General features: G+C 49.6%; 1 protein-coding gene across 1 annotated transcript in view; it reads left to right on the forward strand.

The window, feature by feature from the left end:
- The window catches only part of LOC144111263 (uncharacterized), an 89,518-nt gene that overhangs the window by 45,712 nt on the left and 30,070 nt on the right, over positions 1-13,736 (forward strand). The window contains exons 6-13 of the mRNA XM_077644495.1: positions 1,819-2,094; positions 2,821-3,105; positions 3,848-4,045; positions 4,803-5,000; positions 6,920-7,192; positions 7,868-8,134; positions 8,786-9,335; positions 11,199-11,416. Coding sequence (XP_077500621.1) covers positions 1,819-2,094; positions 2,821-3,105; positions 3,848-4,045; positions 4,803-5,000; positions 6,920-7,192; positions 7,868-8,134; positions 8,786-9,335; positions 11,199-11,416 — 2,265 coding nt within the window. The remainder of the gene's footprint in view (positions 1-1,818; positions 2,095-2,820; positions 3,106-3,847; positions 4,046-4,802; positions 5,001-6,919; positions 7,193-7,867; positions 8,135-8,785; positions 9,336-11,198; positions 11,417-13,736) is intronic.

Consider the following 13,736-nt stretch of genomic DNA (forward strand, 5'->3'; position numbering starts at 1 on the left):
CAGCGTCAGGTCACGATATTGGGATTCTCACTGCAAGTCCGTCGTTGTGAGTAGAACGCGCAGCCGCATCGGCCTGGTGATTACCGTTAATACCACAGTGTCCTGGCAGCCATTGAAAAATGATGCCATGACCTTTGGAAACGGTGCCGTGGTGCAGTAGACGGATCGAATCGCAACTTGTTGCTGAGATTCGCACTTGTAAGCTTTACATTATGCAGAGGGCTGAGTCGCTAGTGGAGGAAGACAGTTTCTTCTACTGCTTAATCTTCTGGATCACTTGCGGTCTTTCTTCGTTTAGACGTAGAACACGCTGTGAAATGTTTGTGGTGCTTGTTATCGGCATTTGACAGTTGTACAGCCGCCCGTACACTTAACAGTAACGCTGGAGTGCGTGGCTAAGACGCAGTAGCGCCGCTGACCGCTGGCCGTTCGATCCATGACCATGCTGTATGGTGTCCTTGCATAGGCTGGCGATAGTCGATGGCCTGCAGCCACAATATAATGGTATCAGATACGGCGCGGTTCAGGTGTCCAACGATATATGAGACAGATACTGCGCCATTTCCTTTCCCCAAAAAACCAATTATTATTATTATTGTGACAAGGGAGTATGCCATCGTCAGCGTGGCCAAATATGCCTAAGGAAGCGTAGAATTTGACCGTGCGGTGTTTGTATTGATATTTATACGAGAAAATAGAGCTGAGAAAACAAAGGTAAATAGACAACTCGCGTTTAAAGAAACACCACGACAGGAAACACAGCGAAGACTGTCTTTAAGTGAATGGTCCTACTGAAACACAAGCGCCTAGAAGACTAATTTTATTACCTCAGTCTGTACGTGGGTGTGGCATGGTTTTTAAGTATTCCGCTGAAAGAATGCAAGTGGCATCAGAAAAACCGGCGCTCAAGAAAACGTACTGCTGCACACCTTCCTCCTCGTTTTCAGTTCTTCTATAATCTGCCCCACTTCCTCCGCCAAACGTGCAGAGCTTCAACGGTTGAAAACTGCGCCTTCAAACGTTGACAAACTGTTTTTGTCTCTTGGCTACTAGTACGGCTAAAACTGCACTTAACATTCGAAAGCGTGTTAACATAAGCTGAGTCTAATGCTCGAATGTATGTTGACTGGCATGTACTCAGGGAACACTGTGACGATATTGGAAGCAAATAGTTCGGGAGTGTCATGTTGGAAAACCGAGTCGTGATAGTCGTGATGAAAACCAGTCTTAGCTGATTTTGGCACATCCCATTGCAGATTTCTAGGGGCCCATAGTGTGATTTTTAAGTAAGGCTGAAAACAGGCTGCAGTCTATTCAGCCTATTGCCGGTGGAGGCGCCGATAAACGAAGTGGACAAGGCGCGAAATTACTGTGTCTTGTTCACTCTTCGTTTCTCAGTTGTCACCCGCCTCCCCCCCCCCCCCCCCCCCTGTATGCCAGGGCTTCAATTCTAAATTTCTGTGTGGAATGGAATAACCCAAGCAGCACAGGCAAACGGCCAAATATTGGACATTTATTTGCAAACACTGGGCCTAGAAAGGACCAGTGTGAGTTGCAAGGGTGGTCGAACGGGCCAGTTTGTCATTCGTGTTTGGAAAAAACAGCGGACCCTTAAGACATGGACTGAGAAAGATAGGACGACACAGCGCTGTGTCGCCCTATCTTTCTGCTGCTTGGGTAGCTGGCCGGATGAGTTTGGTACATAATCTGACTCGTCGAACGTACGCTGGCAGCTGAGTGAAAGAAGAGTGACCGGCTTGTAGAAAGAGGTGAGAACAGATATATTCTCTCTCTCCCTTTCCTCACCTTTGACCCCAGAGCAATGTACGCTGGGAGTGTTCACCTACGAGAAGATGACGGGCTTCGTGATGCGGTCGGCGGCGCGCACCGCCATCCCGCTGTCCAGTCCGGGCGCCCTGGGCAACACCCTCGAGTGCCGCCAGTTCTGCCAGATGGCCGGCCTCGACTGCCCGGCGTTCAGCGTCAACTATCAGAACATGCGCTGCGACAAGCTGGACCGCAACTCGCAGGGAAGGACGCAGGAACTCAGCCCCAGGGCCGGCGAGAACTACTTCGAGAAGATCTGCCTGAGAGGTATGGCCAGGGATGGCGAAGAATTGCGTTCAAAGTTCATGTTGAAGTAAATTCAAAGTGCAGGGCAGAGGAATCAAGGGCCAGATATGCTGATATATTTTGTTCGGATTTCTGCAAAAAGGTGAACTGTGCTAGAGCCTTTAATCCGGCTAAGATATGTTCAAAGTGATTCATATTGCCGCAAAGCTTTGTTTGTTTGCTTTGTACTTTAGCTGTATTCTTTGATTATCACCATGGCGCACTGTATTGTCATTTTGTTTGTCACTGTACAAGGGAACAGATTTCTCTGGAATGATTGTAGCCGCATGTAACTGTTTCTATGATGTTTCAGGTTGTTGTGAGTGCTTTAAGTGGCTGATCTACAAAGTCCGTCATCACTTTTAAATTCAGTGCGGCCGAAAGTGACCGCCCTTTTGGTCTTGAATGACTGCCTTGTGCGCTTGCAGCTATTACCGCCGCTGAACTCCATATATTTGAGGACACAGGTTTGTCCTGATAAACGGTGTTCAAGGTGGACGCAAATCTTCTTGCCTGCTTTCTAAGCTGCTTGCCGTCATCACTACACGACAATAGTGACAGTCACTTTGCATAATTTTTGGGTGCAAACACGTAGTTGAACGGTTCTTAACGAAGATTTCTTTGCGTCCTTGACGTTACGCAAAATGAACTCAATGCCATGTGAACTCGAGCATCAGTGTGTCTGTCCGTGCAACTCCTCGGCGACAGGGAACTTCGCCACGGCCTGTCAGGGCAAGGCTTGGGCATTCGAGCGGGTGCTGGGCCTGGAGCTGGTGCCTACGCTGTACGACAAGTCGTTCGCGCACGTCCAGAGCCGCCGGGACTGCGAGGAGTACTGCCTCAACGAGCAGACTTTTGACTGCCGCTCGGCCGTGTACTTCGATGACACGGCCGAATGCCGCCTGAGTCGTCACGACCGCCGGACGCAGCCGGACGGCATGATAAAGAGCTCCAACCCGAGGATCAACTACCTCGAGAACCAGTGCCTCGAAGGTGAGCCAATCTTAGCCTCGAGGGTGAGCTAATCGTAATCTTGAGAAAGGGTGATATCGTAGCAAAGGTAGCGCCACGCCAACGAGGGTATGCTTCGATTGAGTTGCGAGTGATTATGTTGAAACGCGTGAGAGCGCAGTTGCTTGCCTTCGAGTTAGCCAAATACAAAAATGCGTGACTTTAGTTTGTAATGAGATTAGTGCAGGACATTTGATGAAGCTTAGATGGGACAGATATTGGCGACTGTGATTTGATGAGCTGCATTTTATGCTCTTGCTCTTCTCTTCGTAGTCCTTCTTTGTAGGATGCTCCGAAGTTAAATAGCTTGCAAGCTTTACAAGAGGAGGATGAACGAGCCACCACTTCTCTAAGAATTAAGTGCAGAACCAATGAGGACCATTCTGTTTGGAGGAAAGTAGGGGTGGAGGTAGAGGCAACATCATTTTATGTTCAATGGCTTCAAATATTTTGCTGATGGCATAGTTAGCCTCAACGGTGCTTTACTGCCTGCATACGGTGAGAGTGCTACTGCCAACATTGGTGACTGTTTTGTGATTTTACTGTTTTAAGTACGCTCAAATTCATGTAATAGTGGGACGGTTGGCCTTCTTCAACCTGGTCTTGTCCAGATACAATGCTCTGCAAGGCTTAGAAAGTTTTCGTAGGCCTGCAGGACATGCAGGCACGTCCACCAAAATTTATGACGTGGCCCTCGTTACACCAAGCTGAACCTTCCTTACAGTTTCACCGACTTGCCCGTATGAGAAGACAGCAGACGCTTACCCCGTTTACACTGACGTCGTCCAGATGACCGGAATCATATCGGAGCAGTCGTGCGAGTCCTTCTGCACAACGTACCCCAACTTCAACTGCCGCTCATTCGCCTACTACCCCAGCAACGGGCAGTGCTTCATCAGCGGGGAAGACCGCGTAAGCGCAGGTCGGTGAACCAACAGTCTTCATTTGTGATCACTGTCTTTTTCAAAGTTTGAATTGCTGACAGTAGGCCGATGACCTACGCTTCATTCGCTCGCCACTGTTGTAGAAGCGATTGCTGCGCCATTTCATTTTTTTACATTGCCCCTGCCGGTGCGTTACTGAGATTAGCACATTTTTCTCCTTTAGAACATTAGCCTGTCTTGCCTAAGCCAGTTAACGGTTATCTAAGTAAACGAACTTTACCGTGCTGTTACCGCGAGCTTGTGTGGTACGAAAGTACAGTCGAACCTCGTTATAACGAAACGTTTTATAACGAAATAATAGGTATAACGAAACAATGACGATTCCCTTTGGAAGCCCGGTGAATACGGGCTATAATGAAGCTACAGCTATAACCAAGTAATAGCCGGACCCCTTCAACTCTTTTATAACTAGGTTGAACTGTACTAGTAAAGAGAATCTGCGAATAAAGATATCCTAGTGCTATAGAACCTCCTCTTCCTTAGGACCTTCACCGAAGAAACACTTGGAAGTGCTCTACAGGGGTTCTGCATAGAAAGGAGAAAATGTACCACTTGAAATCACTGCACTACCAGTCTGCCTATAGTCTTACTGGAGCCTCAGCTACCAAACATGTTGTGTTAAAAAGAAACTGCTAACGAAAATTAAAAAAAACGTCGGTTACCGCGGAAACCTAGTCTCCACATGCAATAGGCATCTGCAGTTCGCCACTGTTCAAAGACTTGCGGTGCTCGCAGGTCCAGCCAGCACAAACTCTCGGCCCGGCATACTGTTCTACGAGCGCTCGTGCAAAGACGGTGTCGGCGTGACCGACGGTGGCTCCAGCACCACTGCGTCGGGCGGCACGTCGCCCGCTGGAGGTCACCCGCCGACCAGCTCGCCCACCTTCCCCACGGCGCAGCCGCCGCACACGCCCACCCTGTTCCCGCCCACAGGTAACGCCGAGAGCGTGCCGCGAACCTCCTTACAGCTCCAGGGGAACCAGTGTAAGCCTCCCGTTTCCTTTGCCGCAGCCTGCGTGTGAGAACGCCTGCCGGCTGCGGGTGATGGCTGCCTGACTGGGTAAACGGTTTGGTGCTGATGTTGACCGGAGGGTGGAATGTGGTGACACTCCATGGCGTAAGTGGTGCTGAGAACAGAAATCAGGACGTCAAGTAGGCTGCTGGAGGCATGCATTGAAGGAATAAGCCCAAAGGAAAATTGCCGAGTCCACCGGAAGGCACCTCAAGGAATTTAGTTTCTGCGTTGAACACTATCGCTACTAGGTTAGATTAATAAAGGCTGTTAACTGGTGAAGGGGAGTAGCTAGAGCCATGAACCGGATGTAATTAGTGGCCTTGCATACCAGCAAGGCTTTATAGACATATAAGGTCCTCACGGAGGCTCAGAGCAGAACCTCTAGCCCTTCAGTCTTCTTGACAGCTGTAGAAAAGCGTAAGTGCGAGGCCTCAGTTGACTGGTTCCGTGAAGCATTGCAACTATTAGATTTTGCGCATATCTTACGCCATGGTGTGGAGGTATGCAGAGGTTGTGTTTGGTGTCATGTGGTGTGGTGGTGTCATGCGAGCATCGTTTGACACTGAGCGGTTCCGGAAAAGCTGCGGAGACAAGTTGCAGCAGAGGTGAAGTGTATGCATGCTTGGTGCATCGTGACACAATGGTTTTTATGCATCTTGCTGCATTGTGCCATTTGCTGGAGGGAGAAGTCAGGGTTGTGTATGCGGCTTGGGTCTGGCAGGAGTGTAGGGGAAAAAAAGGAATCATATTGTGGTGGATGCGGCCGTACTGCAGTCACTCCTATTTGGCAATAAGGATAAATGTGACCGTGCAGTTGAGGCAAGCCGTGTGATAAGGCGCTTACTGGAGAAGCATATTGGGAGCCCTGAAAGAGGCTATTGCATTTTGAGTTGTGTGCATGGCATGCAAAGTGTGATGTCTATTCATGTTCGAGCAATCATCGAGAATTTTTGGAATGTGTACTCATTGTATGGTCAGTCATTTGCGAGTATTTAATACTATGTAGGCCCTTTTCAGGCGCATGCGGGAGCAGAGACGAAAAGAATGTAAACATTAAATCATATGAAAAATTATTTCTAGTGACTAAGTGAGAAGGTAGAAAGGTACATACAATTGCAAAATGAAATGATGCCCATGATGTCAACAGTTAGCACAGCGGCGACAAGAGACAACATTGCAGAGTATTAATGTGCGGCAAAATACAGGTTCTAGTGCGTTAAACCAGCCCGTTTTAGGAAGCGTAGCTGAGTGTATCGTCAAGGTAGCCTACTTCAATAAGGAGGCAGCGTTAAACGGACACTGTGTGCAACTCCAGACAAGTTGTTATTCTAGATAAAAAATCAGTTTTATAGATCTTTGTGGCTATGCACGTTTGAGGTTTATTCGACAGTAATGGACGCTTCATGGCTGAGGCGTCGGATTAAGATATGAACTATTTGTTTTCCGCTGTGTGAAAGTGAATTACGGTGTAGTATAGCTTCAGGGTTCGACACCAAAAGAAAATGTCTTGACACCACCGCAATTTACTTGCAAACACAACCCGCGCTTTGCAGTTCGCTACCGAGAGTACTCGATTTCTCTTTTCGGCCCTTTCCAGTTCAATAGACATTTGATTTCAATTACAGTGGCATGTTTGTGATTACAATTCGGTAATCTGTCGACAAATTCCAATTAATTTTGCCCACAACGTCTATTTAATGCATCTAATCTGCTCTGCGCTGCTTTTTATTTTGTTAGTCGAGGATTTCTCTCCCCCAGAAAAAGGGGGGCGGGCACAGAGCTGGCGCCACGTGTGTTTCGTGGATTTTAATCTCTCACTGTCGCTGCGCCGTGCCAGTCCGGCACTGCAGCGCCGGGGAGAAGCTGAGCTTCGCCCGCGTGTCCGGCCACGAGGCCGCGTCGAGGCCCGGCCCGATCCTGTTGACTGCGCCAGCCGACGGCATGACGAAGGAGTGCATACTACGCTGCGAGCAGCGGGACGACTGCCGCTCCTTCGTCATCGACTACCGCCGGCACGAGTGCTACATCGCAGGCTACTACTCGGGGTCGCTGCCCGCGCACCTGCGGCCCAGCCCCGGCAAGACCTACTTTGAGGGGATCTGCGTACCATGTAAGGAATGCTTTCCTGTTCTTTGGCCTCTTTGCATCGGGGACCGAGCTTGTGACAAGGAGGTGGAACTTGTGAAAATATCGGTAGCAAAGTGCATTGAGTCTGTAGGAGGTTATTTCGAAGAAACTTTAGTGCAACAAGAAGACGAATGACGCAGCATAAGAAACTGGCAGCACATGCACTTGTATCGTCTTTCTTTTCTGCGCCCCTCGTTTTCCTGTTGCACTACAGTTGGTCTATCGTGACAAAATGCTCACAGTGCTGAAAGCACACTTCTGTTTCGTGGCATTCTGATATATATGCGCGTTGGTGCGCTTGATACATTAAATTACTGTACTTAAAGCTGTCTCTTGAGTAGACGGAGTAGTAGGTTTACATACGGAATAGGACCGCATGAGAAGAAACTATGTACTTGCTTTCTTTATAGGGCAAAGGTGCAGGTTGGTTGGTTGTCTCCCGTTGTTTTAAAACAGCGCTAATAGGAAGCAGGAACACAAAACTGAGCGAAAACAGGGCCATTGTTGGTCACTTTATTGCTGATTCTAATCTTTAATGATATTTTAAATGTATGTTTCCTTTCCTCGCTGCTGAATTCCTCGTCGAGTTTCAAGTCATATCCTCTTGGCGATCTGTACGTCAATCACGGAGGAGTGATAACGTGACGTATGCATGCAGCGTCGGTGGCCTGCCAGCGGCTGTGGACTTTCGAGCGTATGGTGGACCAGGAGCTGAGAGGCGTGAGTCCGCGCGAGGTGACGCGCTTCATCACGCTGCACGACTGTGAGCGGCGCTGCTTCGAGGAGCGCCGCTTCGCCTGCAAGTCGGCCAGCTATGACGTCACGCTGCAGGAGTGCCGCCTGTACGCGGACGACCGCAACTCGCGCTTCGCCCGGCTCATCTACGGCCGCGGCGTATACTACCTCGAGAATCAGTGCACCGTCAGTGAGTGACCTTGCCTTGTTACCCCCGTTTGAATTCATATCGTGTGTTAATCTAGGAGTATGACGGTAATGACTTGCACTCTGACTGAACCCTACTATTATTAGTACTTTCTCGTGCATCGTGGACACGGCTTCTCGTTAAGCTCAGTAAGTTTGAGGAAGCAAAGCCTAAGGCACAGTGATCTGCCTTAGCCGAAAGTATCCGGACAACACTGCTTGCTATCGAGCCGTGCTGTCGACTACTCGCGACACCTTAGAAGCTGGTGAACCTTGTAGGGATGAGGCTGAGAGGTCCGCTTACTCTCCAGATATTTGGAGCTATCGGGTCCACCACGGCGAATCCTGTGGCCTGCAAACTCTTGATGAAGGCTGTACAAGCATTATTTTCACCCCTCTTAAGGAGTCCTTATTTAATTCCGCTCCACGGGCAGCTTACAGTGGTCAGTGATCATCGTCGCATTGCCTCACGTTACCTTCATTAAGCAGTGAACTTTGCCAGGGTAATAATGGTGATGACGTCTATAATGATTATGACAACTACGGTGGATGAATTTTTGCATGTAGAAAGTCCGCCAGGTAGATGCCATCTGGTGGGCATTGTACAGACTAATGACATTCAGAATAAACAGTCCTGTTGTACCCCCTCTCGCAGACACCAGTCCGTGCCCGTACGCGCCCATCCAGCGCGACGTTTACATGACTCACATCACGCGTGTCGTGCACGGCGTCAGCTCCACGTTCCAGTGCGAGATGGAGTGTAACCGCGAGCCGGACTTCAACTGCCGCTCGTACACGTACGTTGAACACGGCACCCTGGGTCCCCCTCAGTGCCTCCTGTCGGCCGACAGTCGACCAAGCGTGTCTCCCATTGTGCTTGAATACCGGAGCCGCGCTCTGTACGCCGAGAAGGACTGCCACCTGGACGACGACAGCCGAAACAACGGGGTGGTTGGAGGCACGTCGCATCCGCCTCCCTATCCGCAGCCTCCGCAGAGTCACCCCCAGCAGCCGCCGCACAGGCCCTACCCTCCGCCTCCGCCTCCGCCGTCGCCTCCAGTGCCCTCGCCGCCTTCCCAGCAGCCGTCTCCTGGACGTCCCACCCCCTACCCACCGAGGCCTCCTGACTTCAGCCCGTACCCACCTCCCAGGTTCTGCTCGTACGAGCAGTACACTTACGAGAAGACTACAGGCCACGACATGAGGTGAGAGATTCTGTATGACGTGGTTGGGGTCGAGTTTTTACCCAGTGTGCCGAAAGAACATTGACAGAGGAGTGAGATTAGGGGCGACATTAGCGTTTACTCATAGCTGAAGGTTTCTGTAAGAACACTTTCAATGTTAAACCCCTAAATCTTTTCATTGTGCTCGCCTTCAACACCTGACTTCCTAAGACATGCAGACTACCATTTATGTAGTAAGTATACTTGCTAGATGTTATGCGTTCTCTCGATAAGTGCGGCTCAGCGTTCTGGAAGCACTGTGAATGCATGTGCGACCTCCACTCTCTTACATTACCTTTTTTTTTTGCTCCCTACCTTCGATAGTATAGAACTCTGCGACAATTCTATGCGCCCATGTGGGCAAAACACTGATTACGCTGCTTTCGCAATCTGCAATGTGCCGGAAAAGCTAAGCGCAAAGGTTCGGTTCTATCAATTCCTTCGCTGCCAAACTCATTAGTTAGGATTTTGAACTTGAACTTGGCGTCACTGTTTTAACCGTGGCAGTATTTTTCTAGAAAACGAACCACAGTAAGTTCATCGCGTGTACTTTCCGATTACTGAACTTTGCGAACTTTACGAAGTAAGCCTGTCAACCTCACATCGCCGGAAAAAAGCCATTTGCTTAACAAGGAACTTGTTTTTATGTTCGTAAACGAAGGCTACGGGAAGGGGGCCAAGACTAGTTGAACGTGGATTTCCGTGAGGTGCTAGTTGCGGTGAAATCTCCAGCCTGTTTTTTGGGTCCGACGAGGTCCTGAGGGTTAGCTGGTAAACGTCAATCTGTTAAGTGGCATAAGCGGTCTGTTAAGCGCTACGCCAGTGGATAAACACGTATCTCTTCACAATGCCCTCACCGCCAAAAAGCTGTGCCAACCACACGCCTCACGGTAATAAGTACGGACCTGGACCATAGGACATGCCCGGAAAGAAGACGCTGCATGAAGGTGCCTGGAAGCTTCTTATTGAAAATGCTTGCGTACAGTGTGCGAAAATTTACCTTTTATCTGGTGGCACTAAGGCTAAATCATTAATCATTGACAACATTCTTGCGGTGGTTGTGAACATTGGTGCTATTGGTTTGCGGATAAAGCAGGAGCACAAAAGAACCGTTCTAAGAACTACACATCCTGTGCAAACTACACCCTCAAATCTATCACCCCGAGGTGGCGCCCTTCTCAAAACTTTGGTACGCAAATCTTTTCCTTCATGACGCGTGAAGTCGCCGGCCATTTGATTGGCTTATCTAAGGATCCTGGCACAGCAAGGCCATGCACAGGAGCAGGGAAGTCCTCGCCACTTCATCCCACTATCTAGGCCGTGCAAGCGTCAGGAGCGCCACATATTCCCATGCAGATGACTTGGAAACTGTACAGGTCACGCCTAGAGTGTCCCTACACATTATGAGCCTAAACCTTGTTAAATGAGACTTACTTCTGCACTTATAACCTAAACGGTTAATCCGCTCTTACAGCAATTGGGACTGAACACGAACACGCCTATATGGGCTGTCGTCTAGAGAACTCTCGTTTTATCAGCTTACTCACATTTTAATCACTTTTTACTCCTTTCTGTTTCGAGTGTAATTCCTCCGCAACTACTCCCTGAGGGGGTATTATTTCACCTTTTAAGGGACGAGTGGCTGTGGCAACGCCGTTACTCTGAAAAGCTACCACCTGTGCCCCTTTAGTCCATTCTGCCTTTGAGTGTGGTTCATCTCCTGAGGCTGCAATTTCGACCTCAGTATCTGACTGCTTGCAGCCCTCTTACTTTCTTGATGCACACGCCGTGCTCACAGGCATGCAGTGAGTGTGTCGTTTATCAACCCGTCGACGCTGTGTGCAGGTACGCCCCGCGAGAGCGCGTCCCAACGCGCTCGGCGGTGGGTGTGGTGCGGGACGCGTACAGCGAGTGTCAACGCCTGGGAGATCGGTGCCGGGCCTTCACCGTCGAGTACGGCAACTTCCAGTCGGCCTCGTGGTTGTCCGCCGCCGCCGAGGATAACCGGCAGCTGCTCGCGCCCAACCCCGTCGTGGCGTACTTCGAGAAGGTCTGCCTCCAGGGTAAGGCGCACGTCATCCTGGGACCGTGCGCGGGTGGAGGTTTCTTCGCGGCGTGTGTCGCTGTGAAGGCACTGCTCTTGGCTGCCATTTTAGGGCGAAAGCACTACTGCACTAGCAAACCTGTAAAACCCGCTCTTACAAAAATGGTCCATAGAAAGTCTATAGACTTTTTATGGACTCTATTGGCTTCCTATATATAATTCTTTTTGTCTATTCATAGTCTATAGACTGTCTATAAACAAACGTCTACTAAAAGTGTATAGTCATAAATCAAGATTGTCTATAGACAGTCTATAGCATTTGTATTGCCTATAGACTGTTCTCTAGAATTTGTCTATAGAGTGTCTATAGACTTTGTAGACAGAAGACTATCTATAGACTGTCTACAGGAATTTTTGTAAGGGCGAGGTTTGTGTGAATCCTCAACCTTTGACGGACCGCCAGCGGCGGAGGCCTTGCGTAGCTGCTCCCTCAACGCGCAGAAGCAGCAGCCCTCTCTTGCGCGAACGGCTGCGGATAGCGGTTGCGAATAGCGGCTGCCGGTTGCGGCTGCGGATAGCGGGTGTCGATAAGATCTTGCATGCGGATGTCTCTGAGGCGGTGTTGCCTCAAGTGATTTCGCTCGTCCAACTGGTTCTGTGTTAAAACGCCTTTTTTTTTTCTTCCAAAGAGTGAAGTTATGTATAATACTGGAGATATGCGAAGAGGACTGAGCAAGTTTCATTCTGTCGTCGACTTAGGCCCGACCCCAATTCTCAGGATAGGGCGTTGGGACTCTTCTGGTTTTGGTACTGGTAGATTGCTAATAGACAGCGTTATCATCCCATGTTTCAGGCTGCTTCCCCTGCGTTAGTTGAATCTCTGAAGCTCTATAGAGCGAGCCGTCGAGCTCGCCAAGGAATGGAAAGGTTTCGCCAAAGCGTCTGTCGGGTGTATCGGATTTATGTGATAGGAAAGATATTCCGGCTAGTAAGGAAGGAAAGTAATGTACACGATTTATAAAATTTACTACGTAACCAGTGCTCACAGCAACGCTCCAAATGTAGTTCAAAATCAAATGAGCACCTATGCACACTGCACTGTTGGTATACATCGTTGAACGCATTTAAAAGGTGACAGAAAGATAAGAAAAAAGATGTTTGTTCCAGCTTTTCAACCAAATAACAACCGGACTATCGGTCAGAGCAATTAAAAAAAGTACAGTATTAAAGCGCGACCAGCTGTGCAGTCAACAGAGAAAGATTGATTTAGACCGCTTCTTTTGAGTAATTGCGCCGCGAGGCACACCTCCGTTTATCCGCAGCTCCAAAGGAATAGTCGCTAGGGATTAGGAAAACTCACTACTACCCTTTAGTTTAGGAAATCGCAGCACACTGTACTCCTACCACTGCTAACTGCTACCAGTACGTCTACTACTTGTGCTACGAACAACTGTTAACTACTGCTGCTAGATGAATAAACAAAGTTGAGCGAGTTGGTATATATTTCCTGACTCACAACAGTGAAGCAAACATGGACAGAAGGAAGGCAGACCTCAGCGTCTCCCTTGTATTAGTCCCCCTTCTGTTGTTGTGCGCTGTTGTCACTCATGAATACTGCTATTAGTGCTGCCTGCTACCACCGCAACTGCTACTAGTGCTACTACTACTACTACTACTAGTAGTAGTAGTAGCAGTAGTAGTATGACGGCGACACGACGACAACGACGATTCCAGACAGCTGCCCCTGCAAAAAAACACGCACGAGTTTAAAGCGGCTTCAACGAGAGGAACCGCCACTGTGGGTTGAATGTTCAGGCACGTGTGCAACAACAAAAGCGCGCCAGTTTGACTCGAAACGCGGCTGACAGCGAGAGTGAGCGCGGCAAGTTCATTAACCGGCGCATAATCACCGCCGCCGCTCCCTCGGCGGCCGGTGAAGCGGGCTCGGCGCCGCAGGAAGCCCCAGCTGTCTCTCTCTCCGGCGCACTCAGCGGAAGAAAGAACGAAGAAAGAAAAGTTAAAACTCGCACCTCCAGAGAAAGAGGGGCGAAAATGGTTTGAAGACTGGCGGGGGCAGCGCCGAATTGCAAACAAGCGAGCTGAAACGAAGCGGGCCTGCAGAGGCCGAGGTCTGAAAAACGCAAACAAATACAAAAACGAAAACAGCAAAGAGGTGTCTGTCGCCAGCAGGCTGTGGAGCACGCAAATCGCGGATGCATGGCTAGCTGCAGTCGCCGCCGCTAGAGGGCGGGCGCATCCGTACCAGGTCGCCGGACGACTGGCTTCTTTTGTGACTGGCGATGCATTTGCAAGCCGCGCTTGCGCCGGGTGTCACACTG

Source organism: Amblyomma americanum, chromosome 11 (genome assembly GCF_052857255.1).
Source record: "Amblyomma americanum isolate KBUSLIRL-KWMA chromosome 11, ASM5285725v1, whole genome shotgun sequence".
Taxonomy (NCBI): domain Eukaryota; kingdom Metazoa; phylum Arthropoda; class Arachnida; order Ixodida; family Ixodidae; genus Amblyomma; species Amblyomma americanum.